At 61.6% G+C, this 21,904-nt stretch overlaps 1 protein-coding gene across 3 annotated transcripts in view; it reads right to left on the minus strand.

The window, feature by feature from the left end:
• Window positions 1–21,904, minus strand: part of RASA3 (RAS p21 protein activator 3) — a 113,511-nt gene that overhangs the window by 2,679 nt on the left and 88,928 nt on the right. For 2 of the 3 annotated variants that reach the window (XM_059377857.1, XM_059377859.1), the window contains 14 exons: window positions 20,253–20,357; window positions 18,642–18,798; window positions 17,626–17,774; window positions 16,761–16,875; window positions 15,693–15,767; window positions 14,838–14,961; window positions 13,703–13,809; window positions 12,990–13,067; window positions 11,144–11,221; window positions 10,030–10,103; window positions 9,007–9,113; window positions 8,436–8,518; window positions 5,070–5,278; window positions 3,356–3,459 (listed from right to left, as the gene is read on the minus strand). In XM_059377857.1, the coding sequence (XP_059233840.1) occupies window positions 3,356–3,459; window positions 5,070–5,278; window positions 8,436–8,518; window positions 9,007–9,113; window positions 10,030–10,103; window positions 11,144–11,221; window positions 12,990–13,067; window positions 13,703–13,809; window positions 14,838–14,961; window positions 15,693–15,767; window positions 16,761–16,875; window positions 17,626–17,774; window positions 18,642–18,798; window positions 20,253–20,357 (1,565 nt within the window). Of the gene's footprint in view, window positions 1–3,355; window positions 3,460–5,069; window positions 5,279–7,978; window positions 8,343–8,435; window positions 8,519–9,006; window positions 9,114–10,029; window positions 10,104–11,143; window positions 11,222–12,989; window positions 13,068–13,702; window positions 13,810–14,837; window positions 14,962–15,692; window positions 15,768–16,760; window positions 16,876–17,625; window positions 17,775–18,641; window positions 18,799–20,252; window positions 20,358–21,904 lie in introns of those variants that run through there. The other variant, XM_059377858.1, reaches the window with a different exon arrangement.

The following is a 21,904-nucleotide window of genomic DNA, read 5'->3' on the forward strand; positions in this document are numbered from 1 at the left end:
TCAGATCTACCCACTAGTCCCCAAACCCCTGAGCTGGACCCTCCCCCCGACCTGTCCCCAAACCCCTGAGCTGGACCCTCCCCCTGACCTGTCCCCAAACCCCTGAGCTGGACCCTCCCCCTGACCTGTCCCCAAAACACCTGAGCTGGACCCTCCCCCGACCTGTCCCCAAACCCCTGAGCTGGACTCTCCTCCTGACCTGTCCTCAAACCCCTGAGCTTGACACTCCACTCCAGGGTCGCGGGGGGTCTGTGTGGGAAAACACGCCATTTGGGTAGCACTGGGCTGAGGTGAGCCCGACCTAGGGAGCCCCTCATCCCACCTGCCCTGCTGTTTCATTACCACAGAAGTTCTAGTGTCCAACCCCCTGTCTTTATCTCCAACCCAGGAGAACTCAAATTCTGACTAAAAACTCACAAGTCTGCACAAAGGAAGACCAAGAAGATTCAGTTAAAGATTCAGAAACAGAGAATCTGACGCAAGAAAGACAAGCGACATAGATGTGCGGGACGAACAGACAGAGGAGGAGGGAGGAGGGAGGAGCCCGGTGCGTAGCGGGTCCGAGTTCAGCCTCCCCCTCTCCACATTACACGCAGGGTCAGGGTCTCGGGAGCCAGACTGCCTGGACCCCTCCCCAAAGTCCCCACTTATGGGAGCTACTGGGCCCGGAGCAGGTTACTTGTGTCTGAGCCTCGATGAACCCTTCTGGGAAGCGGGGGCACCAGTGTCCCCGAGAGACTCCTGCCCGGGGGCCTGGCAGGACCAGTGAGCTGTGCTGTCACAGCCAGTGCGGACAGGTCAAGAGGCATGACCCCGGAACAAGCACATGTCTGTGACCCTCGCCAACAGCGACCAGACACGAAGACTCATGGTGCTGGTGGAGCACGGCACTGGCGGAGAAGGGACAGATGCAGAGGCCTGCGGAGGCCTGTGGACCCCGAGCAGGGGACGGGGAGGTGCGGGGAGGTGGCTCGGATACGCAGCTGGGCAGCCTGCCTCACGGGGGCTGTGTGGCTGGGTCCTGGGCCAACCCAGGCGGTTAGCCCGTGTCACGGAAGAGGACATGACGAGCTACCCGGTAGTCTCACGGCAGAGGCCAAAGCTGTCTCTGGATTGAGGCCTGGGACTCGCAGACTCATCCCACGTGGGATGCTGAGGGGCGTGGCCAGAGCGGGTGAGTGCTGGGAGGCACCCGAGAGGCGCAGGCTGGGGAAGAGGCCCGAGGCCAGACCGTGGGTCCACGGTTGTGTGGGGGACACGGCTTGGTGCTCCGTGGGAGTCCTCTAACCTTCCCAGTGCCCTCATAAGTGGGCACTCGTGCCTGTTCTGCAGAGGGAAAGCAAGTTGTGATCCCAGGGCTCATCACAGAGCGGGGACCCTGCTGCCACCTGGAAAGGCACCCCTGCATTACTCTCAGCCCCGTGGCCCCCGTCCGCACCAAGGCTAACCCTTCCCTGCATCAAGTCCCGGGTTCCACTGTCAGCAGACTTCAGGGGGCGGGGGCGGGGGAAGAGCCAGGGTGGGCCAGGTGAGTCCAGGCCACATGCGGGCGGTGGAGGGGACCCAGTCTCCCCTCTCGCACACGCAGCCCGAGCACAGCCGCCTCCAAGCGCCAAAAGGAAAGGATCAACCTCGGGGGAAACAAGCCCCGTGGTTTCGGCGCTCAAGAGCACAGCTGCAGGAGTATCAAGACCACCAGATGCTCCGAGGACAAGCTCTCAGCCTCAGAGAAGCACCGAGACTCCAGGCAGAGGCCTGAAGGCAGTCAGCGCTGCGGAGGCCAAGTGAGGGGCCCTGTAAGATCCAGTCCTGATGACAGAACCGGCGCTCACCCAGATGATTCCCACCCTGGGAGGGAGGCTCGCTCGTCCGCCCTCCGTCCATCTGTCATCCCCTGTCCCCCACCACCACGACCATCTCTCCGTCCACCATCCATCCGTCACCCCTCATCTACGCCTCTGCCGTCCGCTGCCCACGCATCTGTCATCCAGAACACGGTATTCGATCCTCCTCCAAGTCAGGCACTGAGGCAAACGACCTGCTTCTGCTCTCAAAGGGTCAAGCCCACCCAACGTGAACAGATCAGAGATGGTCATCATGGCAACGACAGAGATACACCCAGGGTTAGAAAAAGCTCCCCAGAGAAGGACACTCACAAGACAAACAGGTATCAGCCAGACGAAGGGGGAAGAGAGTGGCTCTGAGAGACAGAGTCATGGGGGCCTCTGGTGGGGGGGTGACCCCAGGCTGGAAGCAAGAGGGAGACCGTGTGTAGAGAGAGGCCGCTGAAAAGTGGCTGACCACGCAAGGCTCAGTCAGCCTCCTTCATGAATCTGGACCTCACAGGGTGGCTTCACCCTAAGTCTCCTGACCATCCTCTGTTCTGGTCACCCCTCTCAGTGTGCTGGGGAGGGGCTGCCACCTTGAGGCCGGCTGTAGCCCCAGGACCACTCCCATGCGGCCTCCCGAGGAAACCAGCCAAGTGCCGGGTGTGCACACTTGCTGGGGGAGGACCCCCCGGGGCGGAGTGGGTGTGCGCATGCGCACGGTGCGTGCGGGTCTGCACAGGAGCATATGCTCGCGCATGTGCACCATGTGGGCAAGTGCATGGGCCTGGAGCCTGGGTGTGCACCCAGAAGCGGCCCCCGAGGCTGCGGGAAGGGACCCGAGGGCAGGTGCGGCTGAGCTCCTGACAGCTCACGGCGGAATGCTTGCAGGGCAGGACTGGAGTCCGCCCGGGCTGAGGCCCACCCCGAGCCTGCTGGGTTAGATCAGGAGAAAGAACAGGACGGTGTATTCCAGGCCCACTCAGCTTCCTTTCGCATTCGGGGGGGGGCTTCCGGACCTCCTCCGCGTCCCGACCGCCTCTCCTGAATCTCAACCCCATCACTCCCACGTCACCTGCCGCCCGCAGAACACAAAGGAGAGGGTGGCCAACGGAGGCACACATCACGCCGGCCGCTTCTGGCTTGGAACACGGTCCCACGTGCGCACACGCGTCCACACACTCAGGTGCCCCCTCCGCCCCCCCGGCAGGCAGAAGAACGAATCCGCGGTCTGGGCTGTGGGAGGTTATTAAACACAAGATCTTCTCAAGAACTTGGTGGCTCAGAGGTCGTGGCTAAATTCCCCCGTAAGATTATGCAGAGAATCTGTTCCTACAGTCCATGCCCCACATCTGCTGGCCTGCGGGACGTGCTCCCCCTTCAGCCCACGCGTGGGAACGCGCACAGACCATGGGGGCTCCGAGGGCCGGGGGTCTCTACGGGAAGCTCCAGGTGCCCCCGTGGCCCCGGCAGGCGTCTCCGCGGCCACCTGCCACCTGCCGAGATGGCGCGCCGGCTGCCGGGCCTACCTTGCATCTTCTCTAGTTTGCTCATATACGAGTGGAAGAGGGAGTAGATGCGCTCTGTCTCGCGGTCCCCATCGATGTCCAGCTGGATGTTTGCCGGGAGGCCGCTGCCCGAGCACCGCCACGCCACAACAGAGAGAACGATGATGTCAGTCATTCCCTTTTTCGGAAGCCCACTGGGTCAGAGTGATCTTACGCAGCGAACTTATCCCTGACGGGGCCGGGGCCCAGCTCACAAGCCCTGAGGGTGGCCTGTCCACAGGCTCGGAGGACGGGAGGCCTACGGACCCGCTGAGACAGCAGCCGACAGGCCACGCTCGTTCTGCTGTGACAAGAAAGGACCTGGAACAGAAAGAGCTGCCCTGGCGCACGTGGGCCATGGGACCTGCTGGGCCGCCCCGGGTGAGGATGGCCAGGTGCCGGCTCTTCCCGCAGCCTGCGGCGGCTCCGGCCCAAGGATGTGGCTGGGTCCCAGCCCCCGCACACAATACTCAGCTCTCCTGGGTGGAACCGGCCTTTTCAGCTACGAAGCCGGACCTTCTGCTCCCACCCCGTGAGCTTTGGGGTATCTCTCACCCCTGCACCAGATGGCATTGGTCAGTGTCCTCACAGGTCCCCGGGGCAACCTCAACGCATCCAGGCCTGCTTTCAGAAGGGGCCGAGTGATTCTCTCATGACCCCCAGGAGGCCCAGCTCACAGTGGGGCAGGAAGGGGCGGGAGAGGGTGTCAGATGGCAGCTGTGGACACTAAAGGGGCGTGAGCAGGATGGTGGAAGGCCTCCGGGCTCTTCTGGAAGAAACACGACAGCCCCCACTCCTGGGAGTCCTCCTCAGCACAGAGCACCCTCCCCACTGCTGTCCGCCCCGAAGGACCACTAGGTCCCCTGGGAGACAGAGCACCCATGATGGCTCACGGCCCCTGCCAGTCTACAGGGCCTTTGCAAGGGTGAGCCCAGGCTTTCTGGCATGGGGGCACCTCAAGAATTGCGAGCACAGCCTAGGAGACGCAGCTGTGCGTGTGCAGCTCGCCAAGCCCCAGTGCGGCCCCTTGGCCAAACTTCTCTGTACAGTGCACAAACTGGACAACTGTGCTTGGCCACACGGGGTGGATGTGAGACAAGGACTGAAGGGACCCCAAGAAAAAAAAGAACAAAAAATGTTTTTTATTTTTTGCTTCTTTTCCAGCTTCTGTTCTTGCTAGGCCTGCACCCACGCCCCACTCCACACATGCTTGAAATGCACGTAGCCTATGTCATCCTTGTAACGGACAAACGGGCGAGGGTGTCTTTGGAGTCGTCCAGCACAACAGAAAAGAGGAGTGAGCAGGCAGGTTGTCAGAAATGCTAAGACCCCTCACTCCAAACACCTTGAGGCCAAGACCCCCAGCTCGAGGGAATGAGTAATTTACGAAGGACTTCTGGACCCCGTCTTTGTGCGGACCAGTTCCTGGACACCTAAGGGGACACATGCCCCAGACCACAATCCCCATGAAAAACCCAGACCCCACGCAACGAGGAGACGCCCACTGTTTTCTCTTCTGTGTTTCTTGGCTGCTCTGTCCCCGTCTCCCCCACCCCATCATCCACATCCAATACACTCTGCTCTCCCTTCCTGTCAGCTCAGGGCTGATTTCCGTCCCCTTGGCTGGTCCTGTGGGATCCCCTCTCTGCCTGCATTGGCTGGGAGGGCCTCGGGGGAGGGGGAGGCACAGACCTACCCGGTGCAGGGGGAGCAGCCCGCCGCCGTGTCCGAGGAGGCCCTACAGCACAGCCAGTGGCCGTTGAGGTAGGCGGACGGGTGGTAGACGGCGAGGCGCTTCTGGTTGCTCTGGCTGACTTTGGTGAGGATGTCGATCCAGGCCTTGGCCTCCACACAGTTGTTGGCCTGGATATACAGCGCTCGCTCCGGCTGGATCACCTGAAACATCTGGGGAGACCGCGGTCAGGGTCAGAAAGACCGCCGGGCAAGGTGTCCTGCCTGGGCCACGAGGGTCCTCAGTGTGGGTGTGGCCAGGCCTGCGAGGGACCGGACAGGCCCGGGGCCACAGAAGGAGGGTGTGGACAGGCGCCGGGGCCGCAGAGGGAGGGTGTGGACAGGCCTGGGGGGTTGTGGAGCACACAAAGCCTTTCTGCTGTTCCTGAAACTGAGAGAGCAATCTCCTTCCCCCTAGGGGACTTGGGACTAACACAACTTAGCAGGGTCACCCCTGGTCAGCCTGGCCAAGGCACTCTGTGTGCTGGGGTCTCAGGGAGCTCTATTCCAAAAGCAAAGGAGTAGCACTGTTCATCCCCTCCTGTGGTCACCGTGGTCAGGACACAAATGTTTCTTCGAGTCTCCTGGTTTTTTTAAGCTGGGGCGGTCTTCTGTGCAAGGTACATCAGAGCTTATCGTGCCCACGCTCTTGTCCTCATCCCACACTGACCTCAGGACCTTTGTATGTGCTGTTGTGTCCATCAGAAAATCCCCACCCACCTCATCTCACCAGGAGGCTCTTCCTCCTCCTTCCAGGTTAGTGTGACTTGCTCAGAGGCTTCTCAGCCTCCGCCTTCTCTCTCATTGTTCATTCAACAACCATCGTGAATACCAGGCACTGCCCTAGGTTCTGGGGACAGAGTGTGACCCAAACAGAGTTTCTCTCACCATGAACTTCCAGCCAGCAAGAAGGATAAGAACCAACACAAAATGTAAGGTCTGTGTATGTTGGAGGAAGAGTCAGGCAAGAACCTTTTAAGTCAATGACCCAGCTGAAGTCAGAAAGATGATTAAAACATCGGTAAGCTGAGTGGGAAAAGCAGAAGATGAAGAGTCCCAGCCAGAAGCACCAATAGGTACAGAGGTCGTGGGGCAGCGGGGATGAGAGGTGTGGGAGTCCTGGGGCAGTGGAGGTCCTGGAATGGGCATAGCAGGTGCACAGGCCCAGAGCCCAGGGAGGGCTGGGTGCCCCAGGCCCCCATCCTAGAGAGGGCTGAATCCCAGGCCTGGGAACAGACAACCCACGCTACAGCCTCCACACAGGAGATGGCATTCCTCCTGGGCAGGCACAACATGCGAACATCCCTCGGGCCCGGGGAAAACACCGTCTGCCATAGGGCCATCTGCCTGCCCCAGAAACCCCCTCCAGTAGTCCAGGTGAAGGCACAGTACAGGCTGAGTGGGAACTGCCTTGTGTGAGCTGGGCTGTCCAGCCAGGGGCAGCCTTCCCATCTACCCAGCAGGGGCCACCCACACGGGCCACCGATGTTCATCTTTGACCCAGACAGAGACGTGAGCTCATCGGTCTTCCTCCTCAGCGACCCTGGGCCAGAAGCAGCCCCGTCATAGCTGAAGCCAACTCGCTGTGTCCCCCACCACACAGTGTGGCATACGCACCTACTGGGTACTAGACAGCTGAGCTGTGCAGAGACAGACTGACACAGGAGGTGGAAGACAGAGCCCTTGTCAGCTCCTGCGAGGCAGACCCGACTCGGGGACCTTCCTCTAAACCCTACACCTGGCATATATAGGGGAGCCTGCGGGGTGAGACGCTGTGCAAGGACTGTCCTCCTAGAGCGGTGGCCACTGTGGATGGTTCCCAGCGTCTGAGGAAGGTTCTTAGGAAACACAGGGCTGCTCCAACATCTGAGCTCCCTGAAGCCCGTGGGGTGTTGGGGGCGGTTGGCAACACTCGGGAAGATACAACCAGTGAAGCAAATGACCAGTGACACGGGGAAGGGGGGCTGGGCCTGGGGCCACAGCAGATGGACCACGCGCACAGGCCTTCGGATGCAGGGGTGGGTCTGAGCTCCTGCCCCACAGGAGACGCGCGAGCTCCTTCCACGTCCGGGAGCCCATTTGTGTCTCTGGAGACTGAGCCGGAGTTGTAACCCCCTCCCAGGCCATGGCAGCCACGGCGGCCACAGCAGGGGGCAGGGCACTTCCTCCCCGACTAAGCTCCAAGGTGTGCGGGGACAAGGAGGCCTGCACGTGCTTTTGCCTGCGCTGCACAGACGGTCCCTGGAGGTCTGTGCTTCTGAAAAGCATCAAACAGTAAGCAGACCTGATGTGCGGGCTCCCCCGCAGGACCCTCCGTGGGGACACACAGGAAGCCTCCCCATCCGAGCCTCGCCCCAAATCAGACCTGGTGAGGTCACTGGTGTCTCCCTTGGAAACCCCACCTGCGCTCGCCCGTGTGTGCCGGTGACGGGTGTTTTGACAATGCGGGCAAGAACGCTGTCATGTCCTATACCCACTTGATGGCGAGGGACGCCAGCCCTGAAGAAGATGTGGCCCTGACAGACAAGAGAAGAACCTCCGTGGGACGGAGCTTTCCATGGCAGAGCCCAGAAGTACTGACCGGACGAGGCAGGCCAGGAGCCAGAGGTGGACATAGCTCAGCGTGTGTCCCACGGTCACCATAAGCCGTCCCGAGAAGACACACCCAGGGGATGCGGTCATCTCCACGAGATTCCAGGCAGAAGAGGGCACCTGAACCTGCCACCCAAGCTGAGGGACACCCACAACACCTGGCCTCTGTGCTTCAAGAACACCGAGAAAGGCTGAGGAATGTTCCATGTCCAGAAAAGGATGGAGAATGCACCATGTGGGGCGTGGCTGGGGACACACAGCAGCTACAAAGACGGCCAGGATCGCAGCTGGGAGAGTCCCTACACAGGCAGCGGTCAGAGGTGACACTGCACCAGTGTTGGGGTCCTGCCTCTGGACCTGGGGGTCTGCCTCCACACCAGAACGTCCTTGTTTGCAGGGAGCACACTTGAGTGTTTACGTGGCTCAGCAAACAGACAAAGACAAACCACATGCAATTCTGGGTTCAGGGACACGAGGGTCCTGCTGTATTCTCGCCACTTCCCTGTAAGTTCAAACCAGATCAAAATTTGTTTCAAAGAAACCCTCCGGTCCCGAAGCTGGCCCTCCGGCCTCTGGAGTTGCCAGGAAAGCACTTTCCAGCAGGTTCTTTGCCTCCGGCCAGCTTGCAAGGACCCCGGCGATGGGGCTGCAGGAGGAGAGCAGCGGCAGTGGGTGCTGGCAGGGCAACGAGCGCAGGAGGGAGAAACCCCCAAGAGCCCCGAGGCGGAGCCGCACTCACGTTCTTCATCTTGAAGGACTCCTCCTCCAGTCTCTCCACGGCCAGAATGTTCTCGATGGGAATGCTGCACAGAGGCTGGTCTCCTGCCACAGAAAGGGGTTCATGACAAGGCAGGCGAGAGGCTCCCCGCCTTAAGGGGTTGCGGGGGACACCGCAGAACAGCGGGCCTCACGCAGCAGGACCTGGTGCTGCCTCCCGGGAACCTCGATCTTCCGGCCACGTGCCTTCTCGAGGAGCCCTGTCCCCACATTTTACTTCCCAGTGCCGTGTCGCCGAGACCTATGCCCCCTCAGACCCAGAGGACACGGCCCACGCAGGACCCCGACTCCCACGCCGGGAGCCCATGGGCACAGGCCCACCTGTTCCCCACCCCCACCCAGGCCACCTCGCAGGCGGACGTCTCCCACGCACTCCTGTGACCAGACACTGCTCACGCCCCGGGACACGTACTCTACGCGCTTCGTTTCATCCAGGAAAGCAGGCACGAACCCATCAGGGCCCCCCCAGTCCAGGCTCTGGCCCCTCAGAATAAACTATGGGACTCCAGTAAAAACCCAGTTTCTCTTGTTACCTTTGCTTCTCTGGTAGGTAAACTCATGGTTGGTCAGGCGGAACCATCTTTTCTTAAAATTCTTCATCCCAAAGCGTTTTCGCCCCTGTGCCCTCTTGATCATGAACCTGTGTGAACAGGGCACGTCTGTGGGTGAGTGTTGGGGCTTGGGATACAGCCAGCAGCTTCCCACACCACATCTCACTATATTTCCAAGTGATAGGGTAAAACACCAAAAGGCAAAGGTCTCTACTTTTGCAAAGTTTAACTTTTTTTAAAAAAAAGGTTTTATTTATTTATCTGATGGACAGAGGTCACAAACAGGCAGAGAGGCAGGCAGGGGCGTGCGGTGGGGAAACAGGCTCCCCGCTGAGCAGAGAGTCTGATGTGGGGCTCAATCCCAGGACCCTGAGATCACAACCTGAGCCAGAGGCAGAGGCTTAACCTACTGAGCCACCCGGGCACCCCAGAAAAGTTTAACTTTAAGTCACAAGTCGGCAAGGACAGCAGGTTCATCAGACCTCCAACAAAGCAGCTGCCCCCTCCCCATCTCCCACACTGGGAATACCAACAAGGGACGCCTGTATGAAGGTGGGCAGGCCTGCGGACCCGGGCCAGAGGTGCTCCAGAAAACAGAGTAATGGGAGCCGGAGATGTTTCAGGAGTGGGGGGCCTGGTGGCGTGGAACAGGGTCTTGAACTCAGGTGTGAGCCAGCCCACATGCAAGGCTGGGTCAGCTTCTCATTCCCCTCTCTCCCATGGATAGGTGTTTCTCCACTCGCACAACCCGCAGGGCAGAGGCACAGAGCAGGCGAGACAACACCACGTCTCAGACTCGCCCCGTGAGCAGTCTTACTGGATCAGAGATGTGGGCCAAGGCCATGGATGTCCCAGGCCAGGACAGCCCCTGAAGGGTCTGGCTGCCTCTGTGTTGAGAGGTCACCAGCCACGTGGGCACAGATGCCCCAGTTCATGGCAGAGACGGCCAGGAGTGCCGCCCCCGTGTCTCGCTCCCACTGGCCCAGCAGCAGACACGGGCCTTACCCTTCTTTAAGCAGGATGGGCTGCTCTACGCTCTTGGGATCTCTTCTCCCAGAAGATGAGATCAGATCTAAAAACTAAGGTGGGAAAAACAGCAGACAATTAAGGGGGAGACGGCACGCTTGGCTATGTTCCTTCTCACACACAAACAGCAGAATGCTACGTCTCTTCCTGATGCCAGGAGAGAGAGACATCTGGGTCCTTCTGCAAGAGTCAGGGAGTCCTAAGCGTGTCCCTACTGTGGCCAGGAGGGAATCGCCCAACTCTGAGCCCAGCCTCCATGCAGACCCCCCCCACCTGCCGAGGAGGCCCCCTGCATCCCCAGGCACCGCTCTGCCTGGCTGCCAGGCTTCCGGTGACCCTGGGAGGCCCACCGGCACGTCAACAGGTGACCCAAGCAGGCATCTCTGCAGGAAGGAGAAGCAGCAGGGCTCTCCTCCCAGGACGCCCCCCCAGTGTGACTGCCACGACCTGCCTGGACTCCCTCCCCCAACCTCGTGCGCCCCAGCTCCTCTCCCTTCTCCCCTTCTGGATCCTGGTTTTTATGATTCCCGAGAGGCGAGTAGGTGTGAGTGTTTCTAAACGCAACAGAAAAAGCAAAGCTTTAGGATCCAGAAAAGATTCTCTCCATGAGCCATGTCCCTGATTCCAGGTGCCCTGGCTCCATGACTCGGGCATCTGTGGGGGCCCCAGGAGTAGATGGCCAGAAGGGTGAGGAAAGGGATTTATAAGAAACACAGGGCGGTCTTTGAGAGAAGTACAGCGCCCAGCACTGAGGGAAAACTCGTGACGGTTCTGAAGAGGAGAGTCTGGAAGGGGTCCACCGTCCCCAGGGTGTAGGGAGTCTGGGGACCACAGGGGGTGGTCAGAACAGGAGGAAGTGCAACGGGTTCACAGGGTCTGGGGTGCAGAGAGTCCTGAGGTCGTGGGGGGTTTGGGGTGCAGAGTTCGGGGATGGGGGGCGGTTGTGGACTACGCAGGGAATGGTGCTCTGAACTCTGAACAGTGGGTAATGGCCGGCTCTACGTTCTGCGAATTTCAACTCCATTTTCTGGAACTACTGTAGCGTGTCAGGACAGGAGGCAGTCCGTCCGTGTTAACTGATATCCGCACTCACATTTTTTACTGCATCAGCATATTTCTGCTCGTTGAAGAATTCATAAAATGCAGCCATGTAGGATTCCTTGAAACTCGCCTAAAATGAGACAGGTCACTGAGCAAAGGCCTGCGGGTCTCGGGCACATGCTCCATGGGGAACAACCTGGAGGCATGCATCATGACCGGCTCCGGTGGCAGTCTCTCAGCAAGTGGGGGTGCCAGTGTGACTATGGCCCCAGGCTCAGCCCGGGCACTGCCCATGGAAGCCACGAAAGCAGGCACTGCCACGCAGACGCAACCCCGGAAGCCAGGGTCCGAACGCTGACAACAGGTCAGGGTCCCTCAGCGAGCATGGAGGCTGACATCTGGGTTCCAGGTCTCTGTTGCTGACATGGGTCACGATGAGGCTGCCGCACGGGAGCCTCTCCTGGGACCAGGGGGCTGGCGAGGGCCCTGACAGGTGGACGTCAGAGCACCCCTCAGGAACACCCGGGGGGCAGCCCTCCCCACGCTGTGCTTGCAGCGAACACCGTGTCGCGGAAGGTCGCTCTGCAGTTTCCAGACGCACAGAGGTGCGTCCGTGCAGAACTCACAGTCAGCCTGGACCTGTTCATCCAGGCTCCGGCCGACGGACTGCGGAGTGGCCGCTTGCTGCGGGACGCCACACGCGCTTGGCTCTGCTGCAACCTACACGCAGCCCAGCGTCTCCCACACGGGGGCTGCTTGTCGGCAACGATGGGACCCCCCAGACAACAGAAGGGGAGGGCTGAGCTGGGCTGGGGGCTCCTGCAGGTCCAGGCACAGGGGAGGCCTCACACCACCCCACTGACCTCATCCCTGTGCAGCCGGCCTTGGCCTTCAGTCCCTAGGGCACGTGCCCAGCTGTCCGCCTGTGGACATCGCTACACACAGTCCCCAATGTCCTCAAACCTGCATGTCATGACTCGTGTTCTGGGGGGTGTGAGGCCCAGGACAGACCCTCGGGACCCAGGCAGGACGTGGTGTGCGGCAGGCAGGCCCCAGAGGAGCCCCTGGCCCGCCCCAGGCAGCAAATCTGCCCCAAGCATAGACGACCTCAGAGGCTCACAGCTGACGCCCCCGCAGCCCCTGAACCCCCACTTGGGAGCCGGTAACGCACCACGTGCTCCTGTGACTCCCTCTGCCGTAGGTTGGTCTGACGGGGTTTCAAACCCACTTGTTCATGAGAAAAATGAAGTGAGTTGTGAGGGGAGCACAGCCCCCTCCCCATGCCGCCGAGGAGCCCTGCGGCCGAGGGCCCTGCCCTGCTGGGTGCGTTGGTCCAAATACAGGAGCTCTGATCTGCCCAGGGGACTGCTGGGCCCTGAAAGGGGTGACTCCGTGGTACCCCCAGTCACCCTCTTGCCCAGCAAGACCCTGGCGTTCCCTACCAACAGGGACTTTGACTTTTGGCCGATGTCCTGCCTACCCCTTCTCTCCAGGGAAGACTCGGGATTTGAACTCTTTCCCCCAGCCTTGCCTGCAGCATAGCGGGGTCTGGGGGATGTTGTGTCTTTACTGCTTGTTAAGAGACATCATCCCACACGGTGCTGGCTTGTGAAGATTTGTTGTACGCGGTCATCCCCACACTCCGGACCTGAGCAGAGTACAGGCTCAGAAAGCAAGCCCGGTCTCTAAGAGTAATGTGCCCCCAGACAAAACAGTCTCAAAACGCAATGTTTCACGGCTCAGGAAGGCAGAGAGGAGCCTGCAAGCCGCTGGAACGTGCTCTCTGCTCAGACGGCGGGTGGTGGGCCGTGTGGGTTTTATTGCTTCTTACCCTGTCCCTGCGTTGAGCCCTCACTCTCTCCTGGGACAAGCAGACATGATTAAAGTATGCGACTTACGGATTTCGACTTGGACAAGCTGCCAAGAGTCTGAATAGTCTTGGAGATGAGCGTCAGCGTCCTCGACGTCTGTGGGTCCTGTCAAAGGGGAAGGAGAAAGGCAAGTCTCGTTTCGGTTCCACAGAAACGTTGCGATTGAACCCAGAATTGCACGGCCGACAACATGGTGACAGCACGCAAAAGCCCCCAGCCCCCTCATGCTGCCGGCGAGCAATGGGAGGTCGGCCAGCGCGCAGGGCAGGGTGAGGAGCAGCTGCCGACGGCAGGCACGAGGGCACCTTTAAAGGAGCAGCCTCCCCGCCCTGCCCTGGGCGCCCATGGCAGGGCTCCCTGGCCCGTCCCCTGGCCTGGAGGGTTCATCTGAAACAAAGCCGGGAATGGACCCCTTGAGTCCCTGGGCCCCCAGCTTCCTGCCGAGGTCAGTCACTGCCAGGCACGCTCTGCTGGTGCGTCACTCGGAGCCTGACCTGAGGGGCTTGGGCCGCATGAGCTGATGGCATGTGGCTGAATGCACGGCAGCCCGTCAGTGCTCGCTCTCCTAAAGCTGGGGGTGAGGGTTCCTGGTCATGGCGGCCAACCGTGTTCAACAGACGCAGCTTGGCCAAGGTGCCCCCCTTCTCGTGGATAAAGGAGTTCACAGCCCCCTCGCCCCCCCCAGCAAGGGTGCCACCAGGAGGGTGGGTGGCCCATCCACGGGGCAGATGCGCACTTACCGTGTGGTGAGGCGTGAGCTGGAAGAGGTTGGGGGACAGGATGGCGGGTGCGAAGAACCTCAGGAAGATGAAGCTGCTCACAGCCGTGTACCTCACGTCCAGGTCGTCTGCGGCCAGGACAGGACGTCCGGTGAGGGCGTGGAGTCCCGGGCCTGGCCCGAGCCAGCGCACCTGCTGGCTTGTTCTCCCCTTGGGCACCACGGATAGCTCAGCGCCTCCTGGGGACAGGGCTCTGACAGGCAGGCCCTGGCTCGCCGACCCCGAGCGACCCCGAGAGTTTGAGGGCCGGCGTGCCCCGAGCTTGAAGCCCATGAGTTTGAAGGCAGCAGGGCCTGTCCGCAGAGCCGGATGTGAGGCCCAGCCTCCATGGTGAGACAAGCTGAGAGGCGTCCCCACCGGCGGGCAGGAGGGGGCCCCCGGCAGGGTCCAGGGACTGCTCAGGGGACTCTGCAGTTCCTGGAGGCAGCAGGACACATCTGGGCTGACCCACGGACTCCTCAGGAAAGGGTGCGGCAGGGCCATGGTTGGGGCCTGCTGGATGGCATGGGGACCCAGACACCGCACTGCCCCCTCCTCAGGCTGGACCCCAGGCCTCAGTCAACCTAACACCTGCCGCCCAAGGCCACCTTTGTTCCACCCGTGGGCACGTCTGCACAAGATGAATCCCCAACCAACGGGCACGACTGAAAAGGCGATTCATCCCCGGGACCCCTCCTGTCCCACGCCCACAAAGGGGTCATCCTGTCTCTCTTGAAGATGCAGAAGACAGACATGCACAACGTGGGGTGCTGAGTGCTGCCTTGACCTTCCAGCCAGAACTGCGAAGAGCCAGGAGGGCAGCTTCTCCGACTGGACGGGCCCAAATGCACAGAAGTTACCGCTGCGTCCTAAACTAACCACTGTGACAACATCTGGCCAGCCGGCCTTCCCACCTGAGCACCATGGCAGGCAGGACCTGGAGCCCGGCTGGGCGGCAGAGGGATGCTGTGTGTGCACGGGCACCGACCCCGCGGCCACAGCTGGAACCACGTCTACATGACTCCGCGACGTCCTTTCTTGGCTTTGAGGAGCCTGGCGGCGGGGAAAGGGACCTCCCCATAAGGAGCTGTGGATGTTTTCCACACCAAAGACTCACCCTGGAAGCGCTTGGCAGCCGCCTCTCGAAGAGAGAAAAAAATGTCACACATGACAGTGGGGCAGCTCACCCCCGACTTGGTGATGACGCTGAAGATACGGTCCACGTACTGCCGCAGGTTCTCCTGCAACGGGGTGCAGCCCGGTCACCCCGAGGGCCCTGTGGCCCAGGCCGCTCTGCTGGCCCCCACGGCAGTCGAGCACACCAGGGAGGGAGCAGCCGTGGAGAGCCATGGCGGTCACAGACACACGTCCCCTCAGCAGGCGCACGGGGCCATAGCGGTCAGCCGTCAGCGGGGCGAGCACCGGGCGAGCCCCTGCCGCTCTGCGGGGGGCCAGCCTCGCAGTTCCCTCCCCAACGCTCATCTCACTAACTGGACAGGCACGAAATCCCCCGGAACGCACCTTCCCGACAGAGAGCCCCGTCTCTTTCCCTCACAGGCATGAAAAAGACTTACCCTGAGGAAACCCTATGCAAGATGACAGCTCCCTGTCCCATCAGAGAGTCTGGCTGTCCTAAAGATAGACCCTCTTCAGGAGAACACAGGGGGACATGGCCAGGGTTTGGGACCCACGTCTGCTGCCGCAGGAAGACGGACCAGGCTGAGAAGAAGCCGGGCCACGGGCCAGCCCGGAGGGGAGGCTCCGGCCACCCCAGGAGAAGGGACGACACAGGAGTCAGCAGCCAAAGGGCCGGTCACCCTGCTGCAGGCCCCGGAGGACACGCCGAGCGCGTCCCAGTAGGGTCCCCACCCCAAAGCCTAGGGAGACACGGAGCCCCCAGGGTGGCCACGTGCCCACCCCTGCGGCCAGGCAGCCAGCTCTGAAGAGTGCTGAGCAGACAAGAACGTCTCACCATGTTGTTCTCCAGGTTCTCCCCATCCTTCAGCTTCACAGGGTCAATCTCACAGGGTCTGTGGCCCTGGCATATCTGAAAAGTACATTTATAAGGACTGAGTGACCATTGGTCCAGGATCCCAGGTGGGTGGAGGCCTCCAGCTCAGCAGCGACCTCCGGAGCCACAGCCAGGCCCTCGGCAGCGGGGGGAGGAGGGCCTTCAGTGCGGCCACGGGTGCGCCACGACCTGCGAGGAATTCCGGACCTTCTCGAAGACTGCTCCCTATCAGTGCCCGCGACCAGGTTTCATCAGGGTTAAAAAGGTGGTTCCTCCCAAGTGCTGGCAGGTCTGTGCCCACGGACCAAACCAGCACGTGAGTCTAAACTTCCTCACGTTCCTGCACTTGACAAAGCTGTTCTGGGGTAATTGCTACCCCTCAGGGACCCCACAGAGGTTGAAGGTGCTCGGGGCCACGGGGGGAGGAAGCATGTGGAGCCCCGGCTACGCCTGCCCCTGTGTGAGCGGTACCAGGAGGCCATGCACAGCTGAGGGGACCCTAGAGAGAACGCTGCACGCGGGTTCAGGGGACCCACAGCTGAAAGAAAGGGGTGTTCTCCGAAAAACCAGTGTTTCTCTGCATGTCTTTCTGTCTTGAGTAGAATGAAGAATTTTCTGAAGTAAACGTTTTTTTAATTTGAGACAATGAGAAAGATCCTGGAGCACACAGGGCAGGTCCCTGCGGTGAGGCTGGAGGGGAGGTGGCAGGAGTCCTTCAGTCAGGGCTGCCATTCTGCTCGGCTGCCTGCCATGGGGGGAGGGGGTCACGGCTGCCTGCCGTCTGCGCACAGCGTCGTGGGGGGCGTCACGGCTGCCTGTCGTCCACGCGCAGTGTCATGGGGGCAGGGGGTCTCAGTTGCCTGCCGTCCGTGTGCCACGTCTCGGGGGCAGGGGTCAGAGCTGCCTGCCGTCCGTGCGCAGTGTCCTGGGGAGCGAGCGTCCCTTACGCCCCTCCCCAGCAGCACTGGGCCTGCCGGAGACCCTGACGTGCCCCGTCCTTGGGGGCCACGGGGTGGGACCCCCACTCACCTCCTCTATGGCGGGCTTCAGGGTCACGTGCAGGTAGTGCATCCCGGCCAGCTTCATCGTCTCATCAATGCACTTGGAGGTCAGCGAGTTTCCTCGGAAAATGGTGTTGGGGTCCCTGTAAAACAGCGTTGGAGGGAGTCTGTCCTGGAGAGCAAGGGGATGACGGACACCGAGCGTGTCCTTGGCCCACGCCCAGCGGATGCAGAGACAGACCCTGCTTGGCCTGCTTCCAGATGTTCTGGGAGGAAAATGAGACCCAGCCAGATGTTTCGTGTCGGGGCACCCTGAGCCCCCCAGGTGGACATGTGTGACACACCTACTGTACACGGCCGACCGGTCAGCACAACCTCCCCACACCCACAGCCCCACCCCTTTGTGAGGCCCGTTTCACACCAAGCCTCTAAGGACCAGACCCAAGGTCAGCCTAATAGGACGTGCTTCACACCATCTCGGCACTCGGGTGCAATCTGGGTCCTTCTGAACCCAGAGCTCCAGGGACAGACTCTTCTTGGCAGACCCATCCCCGCAGAGTGGGCACAGGTCCTGGGGCAGCGGTGACCCAGTCTTCTGCTGTGGGCCTAGTACTGAAGCTGCCACCCTCTGGTCACCCCCGAGGCGACCTGCGCCCTGGCCCACCGCCTTCCTGCACTCACACCTTGGGATTTCCCAGAAAAGGTGCATTTTTAAGAAACAGCGTGTTTCGGATAGAAAACCTGAGCCGGTACGGGCCCCTTCTGCTGTCCCAACTCTGCACTCTCTTCGGCGCTGAGGGTACCAGCCCAGACCGGCCCTCACCACATGGTGGTCACTGACTCAGGCTGCAGCCCTCAGGGAGGGGAGGTCATGGAGCCTGAGGCTCACTCACTGGGTCCTCTGGACCTCGGCGCTGGCAATGGCGCTGATGAACGGCACCACACGGCCGTAGTGCAGGAAGAACCTCACGAGGGGGACGGCCGCCTCCTGCTTCTCCCTGCAGACCTCGCCCAGGACGTGCGCGGCGGACACAGACACCGGCTGTGGGACAGGAGAGACCGTGGGACCCCATGGCAAGCCCCCCAGCCCTGGGGGCTGGCTGCCGACCCCCACTCCCCGCCGGGCACAGTCAGTGAGTAGGTGGTTCAGGGTCCCCACACCGGGGCCCAGACCCCAACCCTGTCCTGTATTGCCTCTCCCATCAAGCTAAGAAAGAACCACGTCTTCTCTAGCGCCCACGTCCAACCCTCTGATTTGTACACATGCTCCGGGTCCACTCCTGGGGGTTCTTCCACCTGATTCCACCTCTAGAACTGAGGCCGGTGACCTCAGGACCTCATACAAATCCGAAACCATGAACCTTGCTGGGTCCCCGCAGGGCTCTAACTGCAGGTGGGGTGTGGGGCTCACGCCTCCGTCCCTCCGGCAAAGGGAGATGCAGGTATTTCTGGACACAGAGCAGACTTGGGGGACAGTAAGCAGGGAGAGTCACCCACCAGGAGCTGGCTGCCCAGATATGCAGGGCCAGAGGTGGGCTCCGTGCCTTGTGGGGGTGGTGGTGGGCGGGGGGGCAGCTGGGAGGGGCTACGGGGTGGAGCCGAACAAGGGTGAGGGAGCCGAGGGCTGAAGCTGGGGTCTGAGCCGGGGTGGGGCGCGGGGCCAGACCGAGGCAGGGCACTCAGAGGTCAGGGGCAGGGTTGGGGTAGGGGGCTGGAGCCAGATGGGACTGGGGCACCAGGGTCCGGAGCTGGGGTCCGGAGTTGGGAGGTGGGCGGGGGGCCGGAGGAGAGGGGCTGGGGTCAGCAGCCGGCCGTGGAGGGCCATGGGGGTCCGCAGGGCCGCAGGGTCTGGCTCACGGGGGGGCCGCAGGCGGCCCATGACACAGCAGGGGCCCGCACACTCACGCACCTCCACGTCTGCAGACCTCAGCAGCAGGTCCCGCAGCGGGCGGTAGTAGTTGGATGAGAAGACATGGTCCTCAGTGTACACCACGTTCAGCCGCAGGGACCCCAAGTCCCCCGGCTTCAGGCTCTTGCTGCCGTTGTCTCGGGGCTGAAGGAAGTACCTAGACGTGGGACCCAGGGAAGGGCGGCATGAGGCAGCGGCACCCTCCAGGGGCCGGTTCCCTCCAGGATGCACTGGTCGCCCGCCACGGGCTGTGTCGGGGTCTGAGGCAGGAGGGGCCCCAGGAACTTCTGCTGGACACCTCTCTGCCCCCTGCGCTGGCCACTCCCTTGTTGGGCCCCCGGCAGGGTGTTTCTTGTGGGAGCCCCCACCCCACAGGGTCCGGGTGTGGGGGCATGCTCGGTCATCCCCACGGCACCCCCACAACACGCAGGGTCCAGGCGCCAGAGCCCTTCTCGGCGAGAGACCCCCTGCGGGGTGCATGTCGTGGGGCGCCCCCACCTTGTCTTCCCTCTGGGGGCTGATTACACAAGAAGGACGGAAGGGGTAGGAGTTCGAGAAGGGGGAAATGAGAAAGGAGCTAAGAGAACTCCGTCTGTGGAGACGGGCCCCGGACAACGAAGGACAGCTAGAGCACAGCTGACGTGACTCCAGCAAACGAGCGTCAGAGCTCCCGGTAGCAGAGGGGATGCTGACGGCGCTGGGAAGCAGGCCGGCCACCGGAGCACGGGGTCCCATCCTCGGGGTTTCTCACTGGACACCCCTGTCTTCGGTCCCACCCTGCGAGGCCGTGCGGGAACCCTGTCTGCTCTGAGCTGATGGGCCACGCAGCCTGCCATGGGATGTGGGCACCCTGCATCGGGCAGGGGCACCTGGCCACCTGAGGTCCTGGGTGGACATCCACTGGGCTGCCACGTAACTGTCCCTTCTTGGTGACAGGACTAGGAGTGATCCCAGCAGGAACAGAACCCGCTGTCCTCACGGAATCGAAGACAAAATTCCCGTGTCCCGGTGACTGTAAACTGCTTGAGGAACAATACACAGAAGCCCGCCCACGTGGTGGGTCTGGTCTGCGGCATATGGCCTGTGACCACGCCATGTCCCCATCGTGGGTGTCTGCGGTCACAGTGATGACAGTCGCTGCTGATTTACGGAATGATGGGGAAATAAAACAAAGGCGCTGGGTGACTAGGAGGCAGAGCGCAGGGAGGTTTGCCTGGAACACCTTTGCCTGGTTCCTCAGCAGGTGACTCCTGGAGGACGGGCCATGGGGAAGGCCTGGTGCGGCGGGCCCTCGGGAGCACGCGGCCTGCCCTCCCTGCCCGGGCCTGTCCTCAAAGCTGCAAGGCTCTCATGGCCCTACATCTGTGTCTGTCGAGGGCCTCGGCCACCATTCTCGTGACATTCCCTCCGCCCCCGCCTGCCAAAATGGCAGCCGTGCGCTGCCAATTTCTCACCGGCAACCCTGTCACCTCACCAGAGTGAGTACGGACCATGTGCCAAGCCACGGCGTCTGGCCAGTGGGAGCCGACCTGCGCCCCCACACTCTGCCTGCTCACGGCAGCTCCGTCTGTCCACCCACCGGGACGGCGTGGGCCACGCACAGACGCTTACCAGGCCTCGTAGCAGCTGGACTGGCGGAGCACATTCAGTGGAACCCTCAGCTCTCCCAGAAACTCATCTCCAAACTTCAAGTTGCTGGCATTCCAGAGGTCAACTCTGAAACACAGCCAACGGTACACAGATCTCCGTATGGGGTGACCTCGGGAGGGCAGGGGACAGCAGCGCTCCTCAGCATCCCCAGGGGCGTCTGGGGCAGATCAGAGCCCCTGGTCCCACGGCCCCGTCTCTGTGAGGAGCGACACTGACTGGGGATGTCTGAAATGTGAGGTCAGCACAGTATGTGCCTGGCACGGGCACGGGGGTCTCCCTGGGCCTTGGGGGCAGGGAGAGGAGCTGGGGGCCTGGTGTCGGGGTGAGGGCCTTCTGTCTTCTCAGCAGCGTGGGGAGACGGTACCCCGGGCGGCATGTGATGTGGGGCCACGGCAACTGTGCGTGTGTGAGGACGGGAGCACGGAGGGAGGAACGGCGTCCCCGGTGCGAGGCAGTAAACGTCCGCGCACCCCATGGTAAACACCTGCACCCGATTACTCCAGGAGCGGACAGTCCAAGACCAGTCCCCTCTCACCACCCTCGGCAGTCCCAGGGAAAGTTCTAGAAGGCCGCGTCAGCCCTCTGTGGTCCCCGAGGTCCAGGCGGGAGCCACAGGTGTCTGGAAGGTACAGGGTTTGCTAGAGGAGCATGCATGTGTCAGGGACATGGGGAGGAACGTCAAGCGACCCCGTAGCAGAGCTGCCGGGCTGTGTTTTCTTCCTTTCGATAAGGGCAATATTTAAGAACATTTTTGGTTCGTCTGCTTAAAATGCAACAGCTACGACTCCGCTCTCAAATTTAAAGCCCAATCTTGTACGAACACTTCTGTTTCTGAACAAGAGAGAGACTTGTGTGTCCAAGGGTGGCTGGGGCATGGCCAACCTCTAGAATGGCCTCTGACCGCCACCGGCACTTTCAGACACGCAGCCGGGGCCCCCTGGCCGCGGGCTCTCTGTAACGGAAGACTTAAAGCAGAAACACCTCTGACCTGTGTGTGGAGACGGGCCTCCCTCAGTGCTCGAAGCCACGAGAGGAACAAAGAGTGAGCCCGAGGGTCCCACAGTGGGTCGGGGAAAGGGCCTCCGGGTACGCGCCTCCTGCCTGAGCCCATCTTCCCAGTGGGAAGCCTGGGAGCCTCACGGGCCTCAGGAAGCCTGGAGCCCACAGGAAACCAGACTACAAACCAGCTCAGATCTGCAGGGTCCCTCAGGGTCGGCCCCGGCCCAGAGCGACGGGAAAAGATGCCCGGCTAGGGTCTCTGAGGCTCCGGGTGCTGGGCATGAGGTGAGACCCCAAGGCTCCCAGGACGGACGGAGCCGGACCTGCGGTGGGCTCTGCTGCAGACCACACACACCCAGGCCTGCAGCACGAGGACCCCCGGGGCAGCAGGGCCAGGTGCGGGGGGGCAGCATGAGGCCGTCGGCCTCCCCTCGTGGAAGGTCCCTTGCCTGAGTCAATGTCCTTTCAGCCATCCCACGAGCCCCTGGCAAGTTCCTGGCTCTTCCTTCAAACCAACTCCCCATGTCCTAGTATTGAAATTACCAGAAAACGGAGAATTCCTTTCTTTGCATTCCCTTCCTTTTAGAAGCACAGAAAACCAACAGACGAGGCGG

The sequence above is a fragment of the Mustela nigripes genome, chromosome 15 (assembly GCF_022355385.1).
Source record: "Mustela nigripes isolate SB6536 chromosome 15, MUSNIG.SB6536, whole genome shotgun sequence".
Lineage (NCBI taxonomy): Eukaryota > Metazoa > Chordata > Mammalia > Carnivora > Mustelidae > Mustela > Mustela nigripes.